At 41.3% G+C, this 21,496-nt stretch overlaps 2 protein-coding genes across 2 annotated transcripts; one reads left to right on the forward strand and one right to left on the reverse strand.

Moving 5' to 3' along the window:
* Positions 1-285: 285 nt before the first annotated feature.
* Positions 286-8,192, forward strand: rfc4 (replication factor C (activator 1) 4). Its single transcript, XM_080771151.1, has 11 exons — positions 286-425; positions 1,234-1,372; positions 2,081-2,159; positions 2,875-2,954; positions 3,314-3,433; positions 3,659-3,802; positions 4,816-4,936; positions 5,066-5,191; positions 5,345-5,425; positions 5,608-5,721; positions 7,470-8,192. Exons 2-11 carry the CDS (start codon positions 1,257-1,259, stop codon positions 7,563-7,565), a joined length of 1,077 nt encoding a protein of 358 aa, XP_080627277.1. The 5' UTR covers positions 286-425; positions 1,234-1,256; the 3' UTR covers positions 7,566-8,192.
* Positions 8,193-8,806: 614 nt separating this feature from the next.
* On the reverse strand, positions 8,807-21,254 carry LOC308319887 (eukaryotic initiation factor 4A-II-like). Its single transcript, XM_080770111.1, has 11 exons — positions 21,067-21,254; positions 20,446-20,506; positions 15,934-16,066; positions 15,594-15,745; positions 13,859-14,027; positions 12,526-12,635; positions 11,380-11,523; positions 10,894-11,031; positions 10,048-10,137; positions 9,823-9,902; positions 8,807-9,640 (listed from the first exon to the last, which is right to left on the reverse strand). The coding sequence occupies exons 1-11, from the start codon at positions 21,093-21,095 to the stop codon at positions 9,496-9,498; spliced, it is 1,251 nt and encodes a 416-aa protein (XP_080626237.1). The 5' UTR covers positions 21,096-21,254; the 3' UTR covers positions 8,807-9,495.
* Positions 21,255-21,496: the final 242 nt, after the last annotated feature.

Consider the following 21,496-nt stretch of genomic DNA (forward strand, 5'->3'; position numbering starts at 1 on the left):
AACGCATTAGAGCTATGGTCCTATGGACCAGAGCTAGTCTGCTCCGTATAAAGTCAGAAAGAACACTTTACACAAGCGGCAAGCCTGTTTCGAATTGCAGCCGTCCGTAGGTGCCTTTTGACTTGAGAGCGGTTAATTGGCTTCATCTCTTTATATTTATTCGCATTTTAATAATTCTGTGGAGATAACATGTAGAACGCGGCGCGTTCAGTATGTGGCGGCAGAGGTGGCGGTAATGCACCTTACTTTGAGAAGAAGAAGAAGGCGGAAGCGGAAGCGGTCTTCCCCGGCGGCAGGGCGCGAAATCACTGTTCAGTTTCACATGTCAACAACAACAGTGCATTCAGTGTTGGAGATATTTGACTGATCTATTAACAGATTATTATTATTATTATTAGCATTGCGGCTTGCCTTCATTATTGTCGGTAAGTAGAGTCCGTCTTTTACGTGTCTTCTAAAGTTTAGAATCCAAACTAAAGTGTAATGCTTACCGGTATTTGGGTCGTCCACTCACAGTTAACAGTCTTTGTATTGATTGAGTTTGTGCTTGAAATGTACTGTAATTCTGCAAACTGTTAATACATATTTCAATCAATCAATAGTAGGCTACAGTGCTATAGTAGGCTGTTATTATGTTGACTCGTTATTTCCTACTATTTTATGATTGATCATGTACAAATTGACATGTCAACTAGATAAAATACATCTACGAGAGTCTTGGACTAGGCTATTCTGACGCGATGCAGTGCGTCTTATGACAGCCAAACTGCTGGTGAAATGAAACAATCATCAAATTCATTCCACCATTTCCATGGCACTCTGCAGACTTTCAGCAGCCTGAAATACGAAATACGAATACATATTATTCTACTATACTTGCACAGAACCAATAGTGTCATTGTTATACAGTGGTGGAAAGTAACTAAGTACATTTACTTAAAAGTACTGTACGTATTTACAATTTTGAGGTATTCTTTTCTTTACTTTGTCAACTGTTCATTACTTTGACTTCTACTCCACCACATTTCAGAGACAAATATTGTACTTTTACTCTCCACTACATTTATTTGACATTTTTGGTTAGTACCAAGTTACTTTACTTTGTATATTTTGGGTTATTATTACAAAACATATATATATATGTATATAACATCCAATTTTGTGGAGGGGTCCTGCTGACCTGTAGTTGTTACTGTTATCCTGATCTAAAACACCTGCTTTTGGTTGTTTTAGTTGCTCCCCTCTAGACCGAAGTCATGCAGGCGTTTTTAAAAGGAGCATCTGCCCAAGCTACTAAACCTCAGAAAGACAAGACAATAGCAGGGACCAGCACAGAGAAGAAAGCCAAGCCTGTACCCTGGGTGGAGAAATAGTAAGTGTGAAAATAACTTAACAGTGCCTATATTAGCTGCAATTTGCAATTGAATCTAGAGTTGCAATACCCTCCATTGACTCCCCACTCATCCAATTTGCTTTTGTGATCTGCTTGTATTAAACGACGTTAAACTCACCAACATTGCAGCTGTAGGGCAAGCTTGAATTATCCTCTTTCAATCTGCCAAGCGTTTGTTTCATAAAAATCCACCGTAGACATGTTATGAGCTACTTTCTGTCAAGAAATCCTCTGCAGGTGATTGGAGTTTAGAAGCACTCGTTTTTATTAACGGGTCGTGCTGCTGCCTCCTGCATTATGTGCAAATGCAGGTGGTACGCAGGGCCATTCAGTCAACGAGTGCTTCCAAAGTCCAACACTTAGAAAAATAATCACTTGCACATACTTTCTTGACAGAAAGTAGCTCATAACATGTCTACGGTAGATTTTACAAGCAGATCGCAAAAGCAAATTGAATGAGTGGGGAGTCAATGGAGGGTATTGGGACTCTAGATTCATCCCATTATTAAAAAAATCTAGAGTTGCAAATCGCGGCTATGCCTATATATAGCCACTGTTGCATTTCTTAGGCACTGCTATGTAGTATGCTTATGATACATTTATTCATCATTGAAACTATTGCTGTTGGAACATGAATGTTGTTATATTGTTATTGCTGACAGACCTTATTTGTGCTCATTATTCCAGCAGGCCAAAGTGTGTGGATGATGTGGCGTATCAGGAAGAGGTGATAGCAGTACTGAAGAAGTCACTGGAAGGGGCAGATGTAAGTTTTTATTCTACTCTGGCTATATAGTGGTCAGCTTAGCAGATATCTAACATGATGTGATTCCATGAAAGAAAGACCCAGGAGACTGGAGTGTAGTATAGGCCTTTTAGTGACTTTGTAAAACTGTGAACATAAAACATAAACATACAACTTACATTCAATACATAAACAACATACTGAAGCAGTCTTAAACTCATAATGCACCAGTAAAATATGAAAGTATGCATTTGCATATTACATACATTCAAATTAAACTTACAGTTTTAGACCTTCAAAGTCCACAAAAGCTGAAAAGTAGTAAGCTTGGAAATTTCAGCTTGAATTGTTTGTGCTGTCAATAGTGTTTGTCATGTGCTGTCTGAAACACACTGGGCTGACTACAGCAAGACAGGAGCAAAGCACTAAATGCAATTCAACATTCCACCACAAGGTGTCATAGAAAACAAACATGCACTGGGGAGTGGGGACAGAACAATTTTGAAATGTTCCTTTCATGTACATGATGATCCACACAATAACCAATTGGTTCCACTTTAGTTTACTTTAGGATCAGTGTTTATTGAATGTTTCTTGATGGCGTGGGGAAGCATTTCAACAGCTTAACGGTTTGAGTGACAATTTGACATCCATAGTTAGTTAGGCTGGCCACGTCAACTAATATAATTTATGGGGGTGTGTGACGTGTGTGTGTGTGTGTGTGTTGTAATTCCAGCTACCAAATCTACTTTTCTATGGCCCTCCTGGTACAGGGAAGACCTCTACCATCCTAGCAGCTGCCAGAGAACTCTATGGGTGAGGACTGTTGTGACACTTGTTTCTGTTGTGTCGTGCACTTGCTCTACAAATAAAGAAATCACACTTGTGTGAAGTGAGGGCCGCCTTTGGGGGAAGGCACAAAGTCTATTTGGCTACCATGATGTCACAGGGAGGCATGAATAAGACAGACATAACAAGTCCATAGACTTGGTTATCACGTGACGTCACAGGGGAAAGCCAGAAGTTAGAGGGCCTAGCGCCCCACAAAAAGGTTGAAATAATCTCAGATGTTTTATATTGTCCTAATCCCGAGTGGTGGAGCTGGATTGGTCTGTACATGTACAGTATGTCTTTGTGCTTATCCATGAGTCCACTCCTCTGTCCTTCCACTCCAGTCCAGAACTTTACAAACAGAGGGTGCTGGAGTTGAATGCGTCTGACGAACGAGGGATCCAGGTGGTCAGAGAGAAGGTCAAGAGGTTCGCTCAGCTCACTGTGGCCGGGAGACGCACAGAGTAAGTATCCAATATGCCATAATCATTTCTAAGAGGAAATGTAGCGGAATTCAGTAAAAAATAATTGCTTAAGTCTAATTGGTTGAAAACACGTCTGTTTTAAATCAAATACTGTGTGTGAATAATCAAAATGACCATTTGCATCCTTGCACTCAACAATTGAATATTTATTTTGTTAGCTGTTGCAGCCATGAATATTTATGTTTATATTGTTATGTTTTCCAGCGGAAAGCCATGCCCTCCATTCAAGATCATCATCCTGGATGAGGCTGACTCCATGACAGGTGCTGCCCAGGCGTGTCTGAGACGAACCATGGAGAAGGAGACGCGTACCACACGCTTCTGTCTCATCTGCAACTATGTTAGCAGGTAGGCTAACACCTGCTGCTGCCTCTTCTGTTACTATGTTAGCAGGTAGGCTAACACCTGCTGCTGCCTCTTCTGTAACTATGTTAGCAGGTAGGCTAACACCTGCTGCTGCCTCTTCTGTAACTATGTTAGCAGGTAGGCTAACACCCGGTCCTGCCTCTTCTGTTACTATGTTAGCAGGTAGGCTATGCTACCACAATGCCCACACCTGCGTTTGAATCATTTATCGGTCAACATCAAGGACTGGTGATGATGGACGGGGCCAACAGTTCATAGCCATGAATGGGCCTGAAATATCAATAAATCTGCAATCCGTAACAAGACTTGGTACTGCCTGAAGCTTATGAAGTGATATAGTTCCCTTGATATTTCCCCAATATCTTTCCTCTTGGCCAAGTGGTAGATGATACCGTCTCCCATGAGCATGGATTAAAGTTCTCAGTCGCCACGACTGATTTCAGTCATTTGGATTCTGGACATGCCAGCATTTCTTCTATTTAAGCATAAGCGAATAAGCCAAAGTAGTGTATTCTAGAATACACTATACTTTTGCTTATTTGAAGATTTGCGCATTTCAAGTGCATCTTCCATAAAACCCTATGGTCTCGGATATCTCATATAAAAGCAAAGGTTAAAGCCTGCTGCCTCAGTCTGTGAATACTTCATCTGATTGGCAGTATGTCACAGTAGGAACAATATTACTAAAACATAATTTAATTGACATATTGTGTTCATTGTTTAGGAAATGGTGCTAGTAGTGTGGGGGTAGTTGTGAGATTTAATTTTGCTTTAATTCATGCATGCAGGATTTGAAACTCGGGTATGACATAAAACATACAGATTGCACCTCTAAACTATACAGTTGTCATAATGGACACTCATCATAGCAGGTCAATTATCAGACCCTACCACTAGACTACAGTGCTGATAGCCACACATGCAGCACGGCACGCACACGCAGCCTACTCTGTGTTACTGTGGCTAACCATGGTGTGTCTCCGTATGGTTCTTAGGATCATTGAGCCACTGACCTCCAGATGTTCCAAGTTCCGTTTTAAACCTCTAGCCAATAAGATCCAAGAAGAGCGCCTGCTGGACATCTGTCAGAAGGAGAACCTTAAATACTCCACAGAGGTAACCGAGGGCAGACTGCAGGATGTACAACAAGAGATTAATATTGTCCTTGTACTCGAATATTTAAAAAGCTTTAGGTACCTACATGTAATAATTCAGGGGCAGCTGCTGACTACCTTTCTCTTCCAGGCAATAGCAGCATTGGTGAAAGTTTCGGACGGTGACCTACGAAAAGCAATCACCTTCCTCCAGAGTGCAGCTCGTCTCAACATGGAGAAGGAGATCACAGAGAGTGCTATTATCGAGATAGCTGGGGTGGGTGAGATCCACTTCTGTAGTACTACTGTGTGTAGTCACTAGCCTCTTAACGTGTGTTATCATACTTATCTGTCTGTAAACTTGTGTTTTTAGTTACATATGCCAAATTCAATCGATTTATTAATATTTATTATTTTTTCTTTGTCTTAGGTAGTCCCTCCCAAGATGATTGACAATTTGTTACAGATCTGTTACAAGGGAACGTTTGAGAAGCTAGAGATTGCTGTGAAGGCAAGTACCCAGACATGGTGGTCTATTCCTAACTAACAAGGGAACGCCAGTGAAATTAATGTCATTCCTGTGGTGGAGATTGAGCCAAATTATATTCATGAAAATTAACAGCTCGTCTGCTTCCATTTCCCTCTCTTTACTTATTTATACTGTATCTTTTCACCTCTTCCACGGTGCGACAGAATATGGTGGATGAAGGCTATGCAGCCAGTCAAATCCTGATTCAACTCCATGAGCAGTTCATAGGTGAAGACCTTAACGACAAGCAGAAGTCGGCCGTCGCAGAAAAGATGGCGGTAGGTATTTTGATGTCTGGACGTACTTCTGTCTGCGAGTTTTAGCGATCCTTCAGGACATTTGTGGGAGCCCCCGCAAAGTGCTGAATATTTTTTAACTTAACTATTGTATGGACTTGAGATCGAGGCAGTGAGTATTCTGGTCAAAACTACAGTGCAAAAATTGACTAAATGTCCAGGTAAATGAGAAAAAGAGGTTGCACATCAGCAATCGTTTTCAGTGGAGCGCTAGACCCAAAATCCTGTATACTGTACATAAAAAAAGTAGGTAGCACATCCAACATTTTTAATAAATTGAGGACAAAGTACTGTACTCACTTTTTGTTTTGGCGCACACCAAAAAGGAACCCTTACGCGTTTCGGCTATGAGCCTTCACATGCTCTGATGAATAAGTCCAGGTGTTGGTCCAAAGATATATACAGTATTGTCAGTACAAATATAGTGTCCATGTAATTAAATTACCTTTACTGAACATAATTATTCTCACATTTTAATATGGCTATAAAGGAAATACTGGTCCTGACTCCATAACCCATCCAGACATGGGTTACCTTACCAAGCTGTGCCAATGTGTGCCACTGACAACTCAGTTTGTGGTGGACCTGGCAATGTCCACATTTTGGTCACATTTTCTTGCCTTATTTAGTCACAAATGCAGTGAGGTTTTCCTCGGAACGGATCATCCATATTTCTCTGTCCTGGAAATGTACGACTCTGCTTAAATTTTGACTCTGGTTCAATTTTATTTCCCATGTAAGACCACTCGTCAACTAGCTTCTCTTGTTCTGTACGTACAGTCAGCGAATACCATGAAGGCAATTCATGATGGGCTGCAAAAACTATTTCCATTTAGAAGGCTTTGATGGGGATTAAGTAAAACAATTGTTAAGGCTTTAGCGTAGCATATCAATTATATCGGATATCGTTCATCTGGTGGGCTGCTTCCCTGTAACTGAATCGTTAATTGGTTAGCATTGCCCTCATTCTTTTGCACATGGATTAAAGTTATCAGTCGTCACGATTTGATTTCAGTCATTTGTATTCTCGAGATGCCAGCATTTCTTCTAGTTAAGCATAAGTGAATAAGCCAATTCTACAAGTTCTCAATGTGTCTGTGTCACATTGAGCACTTGTGGAATAGGCTACTTTGGCTTATTTTAAGATAAGAGCATTTCAAATGGTCAAACTAAAAAAAGAAAGGACTCCAGCACACTGTCTTCAAATGCAGTGAAAACCTTTTAGGGAACCAGCAACATTTTGGCCTATACGGCCTTCATCAAGCTATCAGTATCTTTGTGATAAAGATGGCCTGATGAAGGCTGTATAGGCCGAAACATTGCTTGTTCCCTAATAAACTATTTCACTGCATTTGAAGACATGCATGCATTCTTTTTCAGTGCGTCCGGCACGTGACTGTCTTCCTACTACGCACCTGTCACTTGTAGATGTGCAAAAGCCTTGCTTTTTAAATGGTCAAACTATCATTATGTGCAGAAGCATCTTCCATAAAACCCTATGGTCGGATATTTCATATAAAAGCAGACATTAAAGCCTCAGTCTATGACTTCTTCAACTGATTGGCAGTCATGTGTAAAATCGGCAGGAACAATATTCCAAAAACATCATAATGTAATTTACACATTTTGTTAATTGTTTAGGAAACGGCGCTATTGTGGGGGCACACTGTTCCAGTCATGAGATTTGATTTTGCTTTAATCCGTGTTTGCATCTTTCACGCTGTTTCCAGGTGGTTGATAAGTGCCTAGCAGATGGAGCTGATGAGTACCTGCAGATACTGAGCCTGTGTTCTGTCATCATGCAGCAGGCCTCCCAGAACAACTAGTACTACTCTCTCCCGTCTCTCTTGACTGAACCAACATCACATTTACACCGTTGCCTGTTATCAAACATCACACGTGTGTTGTAGTCAGGGACGCCCACTGTGGCTGCCGCATGACGTCGCTGCTTAAAGAAAATATTTAAAGTCCATAGACTTGGCTGCCACATGATGTCAAGTCATGTGCTGTTTTTTTTGTTCATGTTTTCCCATATACCTGGCTGCCATATGATGTAATGATTCTTAAAGCCAGACGTTGTCAAAGACCTACTTTGATTCCATCATAAACAGTGGTGTTACATCTTCTTAATGTATATACTGTACACATTATTGATACAAAAAATAAACGGAACAAAGTTGTATGCCACAGTGCTTCTTCAACTAGAACTGGTATCACAAGCTGCAAAGCTTGTTAGCTAGCTAATTGGCACCGGCCATTTTCTTTGAGCAGTACTTACCAGATTGTGTTTTTTCATACATGACCTAAATGTTTAAACATCTCCCTATCAGCCTTCTGATCTGTGATAAATCCAGTGTGTCTGTACTCTTTCATGCAACCGTTGGACCAACCAGTCATTTGTACACTATTTTGTATTTTTGGACGGTAGCCTATTAAATTGTTTCTACGATGTCGATGTTGTTCCTCTTGTCAGTTTTAAGCAAATCATCCACATTTAGGGTTTAAATCCATTTTAAAAGTTTTGATCAGAAATGACTGATGCATGCTCATAACAGGTAGTCGTTCAAAACGTTTCTTTTCAAAAAGTTTACATTTTCCCCCATCTTCCTGTCTGTTAGGTCAAGCAGTGTTGGGCTAGCTGTACTGTAGCTATTCAGGTAGTTGTAATTTAACTACCAAAAATACTAAAATAGCATAGTTGCACTCCTATATTTGTGTACGTTGTCATTTATGTGAACAATTTGTCACCTTAGGTTATACACGGACTAGAGAAAATAAAATTATATTTAACTTCACATTAGACATAGCCTAAAGCAGTGGTTCACAAATTGATTTTGGGGTCTGACTTTTATCTAAGTTTGGATAGGTTCATTTGTGCTGTAAACCCTCCATGCCTAATCAAAGTCTAAATTAATTGCAATCTCTAACCAGCCTATTTATCATGTCCATGCCCATGATACCAACACCAACAATACAAGGAGGGAAGAGTGTGAATTGTGTGTTTTTAGAATGTAGTCGCATTAGAAACCTCATTGACATTCTGAGACAGGAAAGAGAAACAAGTAACCACATTACATTATTGTTTTTATTTTCAAACCCAGCCAATACAATTCAAGGAGCTTATATTTTTGTGGAGCCGCCTGTCACAGATAAATACTCGGTCCCCATTTGTTTGGAAAAGAGATTAAATAGGCTGTATACATTGCACACAAAACAAAAGTATCAATGAAGAAGTGCTGATATATAAGGGGTCACTTTTGCTTCTGACCCCTTTTTTTAATAACCATAAATATGTCGGCTTCACATAATCTGCTGACTTTACGCAGCACTTGTATCTTTTAGTCCATAAGTAAGCTATCAAATGATAGAGAATGTCTACTATATGTGCCTCTATTGGCCTAGGAAAAGAATACATAACAGAGAACCAACAGTGTGAACCCATCACCAATATAAATGAGTCCTATTCCCTTGAATCCCTTCTGTAATAAACCTGAAGATTGAGACTCAGAACAACCACACATTTATCGTCACACCTTCACCAGAGCTTGCGACGATCAGTCGCTAGCTTTGCTTTACAATATGCTAGACAATATCTGGAAATTTCCGATCCTCTTCCCAGCATTTCAGACAAAAAGAGATTCAATAAGTTGCTTCCAATAAGATTAAGCACAATGCTCGTGTAATAATTCTGCTAAATTGTGGGTGCCGCATTAAAAAATGGAACCAAAAATAAGCAACTAGCTCTGGAGTGGACATCTAAATCAGATCGGCTACGTTCATCGGCATCTCCTCAACGGATGTGTTGTAAAAGGTCTCGATGTCACGTAGTGTCCGCTGATCGTCCTCGGTGATAAAGTTGATGGCAACTCCCTTCCTACCAAAACGGCCGCCACGTCCAATTCTGTCATGAAAGGGAGGTAAATGGTGCATTTATATAGCACCTTTATCCAAGAGGAACATACATATACACACACATAACGTACAAATAACCATAATGTGGTTCTAATTCAAACTATCGTAGGTGATAGAAATGTAGGTTATTATTCATAATGGAATTAATGTATACATTTGATTTCACCTCACCTGTGGATATAATTCTCTCGGTTTGTGGGGAGGTCATAGTTAATGACCAAAGACACTTGCTGCACGTCAATCCCACGAGCCTGCACACAAACCAAATAAATCATTAGGACTGCTGCTGGAAATATTATCTCCTTCTGACTCCTAATGACGTTTAAAATGCAGAGAAACGTATACGTATATGTGTATGTTTGTGTGTATGTGAAGTTGAACCCAGCAGAAGTGTACCAGCAGATCAGTAGTGATAAGGACTCTGCTGGATCCGGATCTGAACTCTCTCATTATCACATCTCTCTCCTTCTGCTCCATGTCTCCATGCTGAAAATACAGCATCATTTGTTTACTCACTTTAGTTTAATATGTGCTCCTCTATAGAGCGTCGCAGACTATCAGTCTCGGCTCCTGGCAAATCATGACAATAAACCGAACAAATAATTAGAAGAAAAACTAAAAAGTGTAGAAGTGTTCTTCTTTATGTTCAGTCCAAAAACTGTGTTTATTGCCATGATTTGTCAGAAGCCGAGTTGTCTTTGTCCGAGGTCTTAAAGGTCTTTAAATAAATACTTTCTGAAACGTCTATGGGAAAAATGAAGGGGAAATTCAGTTCAGGGATGCACCGAAAGGGAAATTCTTGGCCGAAACCGAATACCGAATATATGAAACAGTTGGCCGAAATAATTTTATATATCTTTTTTCCTACCATTGCTGTCATGGCCATACCTTAAAGCTACCTGATTTATGGCAAAAAAAATGGTTATGGCTAAACTTAACTTAAATAATAATCACTATTATGGGTCCATAAAATATTTATTCAGCTCTTTTGAATGCAGGGACTGCAATGCTCTATAGCTCCGTGGTTGGCGCTAGGCACAGACACTGGCGGGGAGCAAACAGACATCATTAATTGATATTGAAACAATGTGTAATTTAACAAACAAAAAAAGGAATCTTCACCAAATCTCTTCTCAGAAAATAGCCCATCTATCTTGTGTTCATCGAATTTTCACATTTTATGACATGCCTAGAATAGGCACTAAGAATAAGGAGTAAGGTGCACTTTGTTAAATCATTCACCAGTGCAGAGACGGTAAAGTCCCTGGCGTGCATCTTCTCTGTCAGCCAGTCCACCTTCCTGCGAGTGTTGAGGAAGATCACAGCCTGGGTGATGGTCAACGTTTCATACAGATCACACAGAGTGTCCAGCTTCCAATCCTGGTGTAGGAGGGAGGGAAGTTACTAACTGCCTGCCAGATTGATCTGGCAATTTGATGTAGTAATACAGGCATCATCACGCTGGCCAGACTAGACTGATGAGGCCCAATTCAAGAAAGAATGACTTTAGCAGAGTGCTTTCAGGACAGAGACTGTTGTCCGTCCCAAGTCCAAAGTATCATATTATCTCCCCCAAACATCTATATACTGTGTGTATATACATATATATGTGTGTGTGTGTGTGTGTGTGTGTGTGTGTGTGTGTGTGTGTGTGTGTGTGTGTGTTGTTCTTTAAAAACCTCCTCCACCATCCTCCACTCCCTCCTCGCTTCCTCTATAATTTCTCACCTCCTTGTCGACGTTGATGTAGAACTGCTTGATTCCCTCCAGAGTGAGTTCTTCCTTCTTGACAAGGATCTGAATCGGATCTCTCATGAACTTCTTGGTCACCTCCAGCACCTCAGCAGGCATTGTGGCTGACAACAGCACCACCTAGAGGACAGCCACAGGATTTATCAGGACTGTTAAAGAACTGCTAAGGAGGAAATTTTTTGCCTTTCTGGGCAATTCTGTCAACGTGTGTTGCCGGTATGTAGGATCCATAGCTGTGTATGCATTTCGTTTTACAATGACACATGGGCATAAAATATATATTTTTCTAAATTAAAGTCAAATTAAATTAAAGTCAAATTGTGTGATGTGGCAAATAAAATAAAATAAAATGTAAAGCTGAGTACCCAGCTTGCAATCAGTACAGAATCCACATGTTCATTCCAGCTCTACGTTTCCATATTGGTCGGGCTCTACATTGTAAAACACTACTAATTGAGTCTAGCACTCAAGTTTGACAATTCATACTGTGTAGAATACTCCTCTTGTCTGAGACAGTCCAATACAAAGTGTCTAATCAACTACTTCCCAAAACCACATGCTAACCTGCAAACACATTCAGATGAAATAGCTTTCTGACATCACCAGCTCTAGCCTCTAGTCAACTGGGCTGGTTTCTGTCTTTGGGAGAGAAACACTGACTAGACGTTACTTTAGAATAGCAATGTGATGGTTAAAAACATTTGCCGCATTCTCAAATAAAAAGACAGCAACAGCTTATGAATACAACTCATGGGCATGCCTTAATCTCAATTTGATATTGTACATTGACAGCTTGTTGTGGAAGCAAACAACAAAAGAATTAAGAACACCATGGGTTGGCGGCTGGCCCATGCTCGTTTCTTTATTTATCCATGAACAATCAACACAATGGCACATGGCAGAAGACAGCATAAGAAAGAGTGGCAGTGCCAACTCTGTCCAAACACAAAGCCCCAAATGAGCGCCATGCACATTACTGAAATCCAGGACCGCCTTTTCAATTGGAAATGCAAACAATATCATGCACCCACGGACAAAGCCCATTTCCCCCATCCAATAAACAGGTTGAAAAAGTGAGGTAAAATAAAGGAAAATCCAACTTGAGTGAAAAATCAAACTCACTTGGATGCTGGTTGGCAATTTTTGAAAGATTTCATAGATCTGATCCTTGAATCCTCGACTCAACATCTCATCGGCTTCATCCAAGACAAACATCTTGATCCGCTTAGGAGCTGAGCAATAGAATGAGAGGAAACCATTGTTGGTAACCAGCTGCACTGCATTTAGGATGTGTGGTCACAGTAACTAGTCTAGTCTTATACGCGACATACTAAATCCAACACGGGTTGTGCTTATAACCACGCCCCCCCGGGCAAGTTACATTTACTGAGGTTAAGGTTAGGGTTAGATCTAGGTATAGTTTTACTGAGGTTAAGGTGAGGTTTAGGCTGTCAGTGTCAATCACAGCGACTCAGTTCATCAGTACACCATGCACTGTACTTCCTTCACCACTCCAGCTGGTACAATAACTAACAGTTGATTACTTTGCAGGGATCCTACTTTTGTTAGGATTGTTTGTTTATTAGGTTTTTCTTTAAGCAGTTTCCCCCCCAAAATACTGGCATATAATAGGTGTGTCATTATCATTATTGTTAGGGAGTTGTTCAAGTGCAAATGAGTACAGGGCTGGTCTAGAGGACTGCTGCCCCTATTACCCATTACCTAATCGATTCCAACAATTTTCTCATCTGTTTTGAGAGTTGAGTATATTAATTTTGCATGCCTTTAAAGGTTCCCTTTCTCTATGATCCACAGAAACCTAACCCTACGTTCGAACTAATGTTACTCCTTTACAACAGTTTGGCAGGAGACCTCAAGTATCCATCCGTTCACAACTTTAGTATTTGCTTTGACAAAAATCACACCTGTGTGAAGCATAAATGGGCATAAAAAGAAAACATGAAGACGATGACAGGCAATCTCTCAACACGTCTTCCACAAGCACATTCTTGGCACTGATGTGAGTCCGCCGCAAGGACAGAGTAGATTACCCAGATAATCTGTAAAACGGTAAACAAAGACATGCATCCTCAAAGCTTTATCTTTTAGGTAATGGTGTTTGGCGATCTGGTGGATCTGACATCGGCCGACACATCGCCTAATTTCACAGTATCGCCAGGAAAGATTAAAGATTATTATTATCTTTTCGGGCGACGTTCCTCCGCCCACTTTTCGACTATCGGCCATTTGCCTGCTATTTTGACTAAGCAAATCATATACCACAATGGCATTACACTTACAGTATATTAACTTCTATACTGTATGTTTATGTGTGTGTGTGTGTGTGTGTGTGTGTGTGTGTGTGTGTGTGTGTGTGTGTGTGTGTGTGTGTGTGTGTGTGTGTGTGTGTGTGTGTGCATGCGTGTGCGTGCAGTTGAATTGGTTGTGTACTTACAGAGGAACCTCCTGTTAAGCATATCAAAGACTCTCCCAGGTGTGCCGACAATGATATGCGGCGCCTCGGCCTGAAGTTTCTGCATCTCGTTGCGGACGTTGGTTCCTCCGATGCAGGCGTGGCATGTTGCTCCCATGTAGTCACCCAGCGCCAGGATCACCTTCTGAATCTGTGATATAAAGTAACAAACAATGTAAACATGTTTACGTTAGGGGAGTAACGTTAATTTTTTTCAAAATGCAATGTTCGGTTCAATACGATACAGACATATTACAAATATATACAAACATGTTTTTAAAGAGCATATTGTTTTATTATTTGGCGCACTATGAGCTTGTAGATCTGATATTTTTCAATAGCTAAATATATATAACATAATGCTTAGTTAAAACACCAAAAGGGGTTCCCGTCCAGAATGTGTTAAACGCAACTTTCAAGTTAAATTTTGGATGGAAAGTGAGGAGTATTGCCTGCTGCAGACAGCAGTGAACAAACATGGTCTGTCACAGTCTCAGCATGACCAGACACACGCATGGCGTGCAGCCGAGTGCGCAGATCCTCGCAGAACAGACGCATTGGGTGACAAATATGTTCATTTTAACTTGCTGTGTGCCGTGCATGCACCCACACTTTATTGTTGATCATGTGTGAGGTGATGAAAGCATTTGTTATCACATTGGTGGGTCAGGAAATAAGTCACAGATTCGTTACTCAGTTTACATTTATAGAGGAACATTTTTGAATGGCAATATCAACATCCAAAGCATATTCAAATGATATTCGAGTCCCGAATATCTTCGTTCTGACAGTCCTAGCAAATTGCCTGCAAGTCTTTATCACACTTTTTCTACCCTCACTCTCTGCCTCACTTTCTCTTTCTCTCTCTCTCTCTCTCTCTCTCTCTCTCTCTCTCGGGTATACATGCTGACCAAATTCTTTTTACGGTTCCTCGCACTATTTTTAGGGGCAAATGCTCTCCCTTTCTAAGCTCTGCTGCTGATTCAACATACTCAAACTGATCATCTGACGTGGCTAATGTAATGGCTGACTATCGCAAGTCAGGCAAACTATAATGATTGCCTGATGACAGTGTCAGTGACACCTTGGTCTATATAGAGGCCTTTAGTTTAGAGAGACCATCTGTTGTGCTATTACCTGTGTGCCTGACAGTACGTTTTAACAGCTGTTAAAACGTACTGTGACGGAGTGATTCTGTGGCCTACCCGCTGTGCCAGCTCCCTGATAGGAGCGAGGACCAGGGCCTAACGGAGTGATTCTGTGGCCTACCTGCTGTGCCAGCTCCCTGGTAGGAGCGAGGACCAGGGCCTAACGGAGTGATTCTGTGGCCTACCCGCTGTGCCAGCTCCCTGGTAGGAGCGAGGACCAGGGCCTAACGGAGTGATTCTGTGGCCTACCCGCTGTGCCAGCTCCCTGGTAGGAGCGAGGACCAGGGCCTAACGGAGTGATTCTGTGGCCTACCCGCTGTGCCAGCTCCCTGGTAGGAGCGAGGACCAGGGCCTAACAGAGTGATTCTGTGGCCTACCCGCTGTGCCAGCTCCCTGGTAGGAGCGAGGACCAGGGCCTAACGGAGTGATTCTGTGGCCTACCCGCTGTGCCAGCTCCCTGGTAGGAGCGAGGACCAGGGCCTAACAGAGTGATTCTGTGGCCTACCCGCTGTGCCAGCTCCCTGGTAGGAGCGAGGACCAGGGCCTAACAGAGTGATTCTGTGGCCTACCTGCTGTGCCAGCTCCCTGGTAGGAGCGAGGACCAGGGCCTGCGTGTAGGACTCCTTGTCCTTGTCAGTGATGTCCACCTGCTGCAGAATGGAGATGGCGAATGTCGCCGTCTTCCCTGTTCCTGATTGGGCCTGGGCAATGACATCATAGCCTTGGGAGTAGAGTGGGGGAATGGAATAGAGCAACAATCACAGTGGGTGTGGATAATTGCTCCCATTGCAAGTTTAGGTTAATACTGCATCAGTTCATTCTTCACTACTCACAAACTTGCTTTTTTGGAGTTCCAACAGAATGCTCTGTGCTGTGCAATTGTACAATGTATTGTACATGTTTCTTTACCTTTAATGCATGGAATGATAGCCCTTTGCTGGATGGCCGATGGCTTCTCAAAACCGTACGCGTAGATACCTCTGAGAAGAGTCTCCCTCAGGTTCATGTCATCAAAGTTGTCTGTGATCTCAGTCCAGTTGCTCTGAAAAATACAAATATACACAGAATGTTAAGTCCAGTGACCAAAAATCTGTTCACATTTGAATTCAATATCAAACCTTATGTATGATTCATACATATTTGAGTTACAAGTCCATTTGGTTACATTTGTACAGTCTGAGAGATTTGACGGTGTATATTTAAGTTGTAGAACAGGATAGGCACTTGATACTGTATCAAGTCCAGTGTCTTTCTGTACAGTTGTTTCAGAGGCTGAAAATCCATTTTCAACTTTATATTGCACTTCATCTACATAACCCCAACATTTAATTGTTAAAAATCAATTAGGGACCAATTACATTTCCTTAATTGTAGATTTGTTTTTGTGTTTTATTTCTGCTTATGTCTTAATTGCTGATTTTGTGTGTGTAATCTCGGCAGCTTTGCAAATGAGGGTGAACCTCAATGCTCTTTTCGAGAATAAATAAAGGTTTCAATCAATTTCACCTTTTTTCATATGAATAATTTTTGCATCTACTGCCACACTACAAGTTGTGTCCAACATTGCAATTAGTAAAGGTCTAATTTGTGGCGATGTTTCTTTCCGCCCATATGCAACCAGATGTAGTGTCTGGCTAACTTCTGTCTAACTCTTGCACATTTACATGGATGTGAACTACTGTACTCACATACTTACAGGCTGGAATGGCTTAGGGTTGACGACAGAGTACAGCATCTTGCAGGGCGTTCCAAAATGTGGAACGCCCTACCAACAGTCATTAAGACATGCAAATCCCTTGACTCCTTCAAAACTGCTCTCAAAGGGCACCTACTGTACGGATGGCTGCAATTCGAAACTGGCCCCCGTAAAATCTGAATCTGAATCCCCCACCCACCCCTTTTTCTCGTCACTCACTGTATATGTTTTTTTCCCCTTTTTACCTCCTCTATGATGATTTCCTGCTTTGACTATATAGTTGTGTATATTTGTAAGTCTCTTAATGTTTTGATGAATTGAAAATGGACCCTATTGTAAACAACTGTAATGCTTTATGGTGTGAATACTGTATTCATAATATTCTTTCATAGAATAATATTCGACAGTTCTTTACCTGAGTTGCTTTAAATTTCTCAATTTTAGGTAATTTATTTGAGTGTATTTGGTTATATTTCTACACTCAAAGAGTTTAACATTATAGTTTAACATCACAGCTATTTATTCAATAGCTGATTGCAATTTTCTTACAGTATGCTATAAGAGTGTCTTTAAAATGTAAAATTTGTAAACATATAGAAGGAATTGGAGTAACAGACAGTTATAGATTTCACAGTTACACATAACCATAAGTCACCAAAATAGATACATAAAAAAAAGAAAAAGCAAGACTTTTGACTCTGATGCACATTTTTTATTTATTCTACAACTGTTTCTGGTTGGATGACCATGAAAGACTTGAATTGTGTTTTAATAAAGGTATTTTCTTTTTGGCAGATTTCATATGCAAGGCTTGGGGAAAAAGACAGAATGTTCTGTATGAGTTTTTATTTTATTTTATTGTACATCTATGCAATGATGAAATGATTTATATGTTGTGTCCTGTAAGTCCATGTGGGTTGCATGGGCACCTTTGGTGCATGACACAGAAATAAATAATCTATCTATCGATCTCTGCATCAGGCGCCACTAAAGTTTTCAGCCAGAGCCTTCTTTAGAGCTCTGATTAAGGCTTCATTTGTATTTTTTGGAGTGCCATTTCATTCCACTTCATTTGGTTTGTTTCTATACTTCTGCCACTGACTTGTAGCTGACCATAGATATAAAAACCTAGATGCCTCATTGGCCGCTGCAGTTCATTGGAACGACGGAACGGCGGAAGTCAAGCGGAAGTGCAGAAGGCACGCTGGGTAGCTGCCACTCAAGTGACTACTGGCCAATCACAGCGCGTCTTTTCCTGGACTTCAATCAATTCAATCCAAAGGAGCTTCATTGGCATGAGAAAACAAACGTTTACATTGCCTCTGATTGGCCTACCGAACGTCCCATTCTGTGACGCACGCGGAAACTTGGCAAGCTTCCGCGAACAGCGTGCGTCACAGAAGCTTGCCTATAATGAATTATAATGAATTGCATTTTTATAGCGCTTTTCCAAGTGCTCAAAGCGCTTTACAATGGTTCATTCATTCATACATTGGGAACAGCGGCAAACAGTCGACGCCAGCGTCCTCACTTCGCACATTCACACACCAATGGTGGCGAGCTCACACCGACCAACTCATTGGAGGCAATGTAGATGCCTCCTCTGGAGATACAGACGCCCCAGAGCCGAAGGAGTCTACCTTTCTATGTCTATAGCTGACGACCCACAGCCAAGGAGGCAATCAGAGGAGTCACCCCTGGGCCACATCCTGGTGCGTTACTAGGACAAATAAAGAGGATAGAGCACGGAGGTGCGGCCCGGTCTCCTGCGGGAGGTTTGCACATGTGCAGTGTAAACAGGAACTGCGATGATGGAGTGTTCCAGCTAGGAGGTGATAGAGGTGCATGAGAGTTGCTGACCCTGAACTGAAATAATAAAAAGGATATCACAAAAACAAGTACAAAGTTGATTTTGTTTTTATTTTAAAAAGTATATCAATTTCATAACTGTGGAATTTATTTTGTGTATAACAGACTGAAAGATAAAGGACAAGTACATTTATTAAATGTTAATATTTTTGTATATTTTCTTTTGTGGATTTTCCATGTTAGTACATGTGTCAAACTTTTATTTTTGTGAAATGACAAAGGAACATGGATACTGTTCATTCAAGTGCTGTGGATGATATAAAACATTTGAAAAGGGAAGGGTGACTGCTGTTTAATTCTCAACTGTTCTGGATCTCATTATTTACATCACAAGTTATGAGCTTTCTATCTAGCACCTCTGCTGGAACACTCCATCATCGCAGTTCCTGTTTACACTGAGCATGTGCAAACCTCCCGCAGGAGACCGGGCCACACCTCCGTGCTTTATCCTCTTTATTTGTCCTATAGGTGCATTATAGTGGTGTTTGTCAAGCCCAGGGGCAGTATAGGACTAGGATACGATAAACCTTTATTGATCCCCGGAGAGATATTCAGTGTCATGGTAGCAACAATAGTGAGAAACATTATGAGAGGTAATAGGTTAGAGTAAGAATCAAGCACCAGAACAAGATAAAGTAGAAATAGTGCTCCTCCTCTGAGCACAGGTCTCCGGCTCTCCGCCAGGTCAGGTAGGTTATTGTGGCCTCCTGGTGGGCGTTGTAATAGGCCAATGTGAAAAGGGTGCCATTTCTTCTTACACCTTTGATGGCAGTTGGACGTTCAAATTCACGATTTGAGGCATTTTGTTCCAAAAATGTGTTTTGCAAAAAATCCACCAGCTGGTAGCGCTTTAGCAGACCAATGTTATAGCGTGGGATTTATTCCTCTGCCTAATAGCAATGTGCGTGCGACATTTCACGTAAATTGCAAGCTGCGTTCATGATTTGACTTGAGGCATTTTGTTCAAAACGAGCCAATCCCGCAAACTTTGGAGGCCAATCTTAGCCAATCGGGATGGAATATGGAAAATCTGATAGATCCGTCTTGATCACATGACTATAGACTAGAGATAGTGTGTACCGATTTGCATGACATACGGAAACAATCTGTGAGTAAGTGCTATTATAACAGGCCATTCTGAAAATCTGGGGCAGAGATTCAGAATTGGCATCCAGGGGGAGGGTGTGTGCTGACTGTGCACAGTTTCGTAGCGACCGGGCCAGATTAGCTGGTAACAGACGGAACACACACGGACGGACGGACACGTGCAAAAACATATTCTCCGCCAAGCTATCGTCTGCCGGAGACAATAATAATAACATTTAAAAAGCTAATAGGTCCATGACAATGTTGTTACAGTCATATACAGTATATATAACACACACACACACACACACACACACACACACACACACACACACACACACACACACACACACACACACACACACACACACACACACACTGAGGATCTACAGCCCTTCAACAGGGAGTATCTGTATGAAAATATGAACATAAGTACAGGATGGAATAAGCAATAACAGGTTTGTGCAGGTGTGTGCTCTACTTCAGAAAATGACCCTACATTCTAAGCAGAAGGTGTACAGTATGTGTGTTTAAGTCCCAGACAGTTGCAGTTGCATAACTGGTTTCATATACCAAAGCGCTGAGAGGAGTACAACATTACATGGTTTATGATATTTTTAAAAAAAAAGGGAAATTACATTATATATTATAATGAATTTGTAGTTATATATTATTTTGTATATCAATATAATTTTAAACATCCACATTTTTACATTTGGCATATCATGTTTACATGAGTGTATGTTGTTGTGGTGGTGGTGGTGCCTCACCTCAATGACACCATCAGGCTCCATCCCATCGGGGCCTCCATCATGGTCTCTGTCTTTAGAGCTTCCAGGACAAACAAGGACAAGTGGCATAAGGTTTGGACACATACAGCACATTGCAGGGCTGCAGGCCACAGTGGCTCATGCATTCCTTAGCAGCCATTATAGAAGCTCTCAAAACGATGCAAACACGACACCAATAAGTGACAGTTCGGATCCTACCACAGCCCCCCCAAAAATACCATGACCTAACACAGTATACTGTATAATGTAGACAGATGTGTAAATACACTTCTACAAAGGCAGAACAAAGAGATTCAGTTCAGTACATTTCTCTAAATTCATTAAGCTTTTAGTTTTCATATTTTCTATGAGAACCAGGACTAAAATGTCAACTGGCGTTAAGGAGATGACAAGCAGATGCAGTACGCACTGCATTAACAAGCTGTACGCAATATGTTATTGCCTGGGCTGCCTGGCTGCTGTCCATGATTCGTGTAAAATAAAAACACCGTTTTGTGCATGCACGTTATGGCCACAGCACAGTACTATAGTATGTTTCACTGTGTTAGTATTAATGCAAACAAACGCATGTGTGAATTATGATGTGTTGTTTTTATTTACCTGTTGTAATCCGCAGAATCGCTTGACATGGTCCGACCGAAGCTACAGAGCCCGATTTAAAAGGGAAGCACATCCTTCTCTCTCTTTCTCTCTCTCTCACGCACGCACGCGCGTACGCACACACAAACGCACACACACGCACGCGCGCGCACGCAGGCACTTCAGCCCGACCAGCCGGAACTACGGTTTCCGGTAAACAAAGGCGTATTATAACCCATAACAAATAACAAACAACACACAGCTCGAAAACACTTCTATTTGGGTGGACGGGGGAAATCCGTTGTTTTTAATTGCAGCCCAAAAATGCTGACGGAATAAGAACCACCCAGTTTGTCTGTGTATGTATGAGAACTACATGCCGTGGCGGAGGGATATTGCAGTAAAATAGGACAGGGAATAAAGCATAAAGCTGTGAAGGGGTTTCCTAAAA

The sequence above is a fragment of the Protomyctophum bolini genome (assembly GCF_963924005.1).
Source record: "Protomyctophum bolini genome assembly, chromosome: 8".
Classification (NCBI taxonomy): Eukaryota; Metazoa; Chordata; class Actinopteri; order Myctophiformes; family Myctophidae; genus Protomyctophum; species Protomyctophum bolini.

Coding starts and splice junctions, on each gene's coding strand:
- rfc4 (XM_080771151.1), top strand. CDS start 1,257: ATGCAGGCGTTTTTAAAAGGAGCATCTGCCCAAGCTACTAAACCTCAG. Junction 4,937..5,065: donor ACCTTAAATACTCCACAGAG/GTAACCGAGGGC, acceptor TTTCTCTTCCAG/GCAATAGCAGCATTGGTGAA. Junction 5,722..7,469: donor CCGTCGCAGAAAAGATGGCG/GTAGGTATTTTG, acceptor CGCTGTTTCCAG/GTGGTTGATAAGTGCCTAGC.
- LOC308319887 (XM_080770111.1), bottom strand. CDS start 21,095: ATGTCAAGCGATTCTGCGGATTACAACAG. Junction 15,746..15,933: donor TATCATTCCATGCATTAAAG/GTAAAGAAACAT, acceptor TCTACTCCCAAG/GCTATGATGTCATTGCCCAG. Junction 9,903..10,047: donor TTATCACTACTGATCTGCTG/GTACACTTCTGC, acceptor GTTTGTGTGCAG/GCTCGTGGGATTGACGTGCA.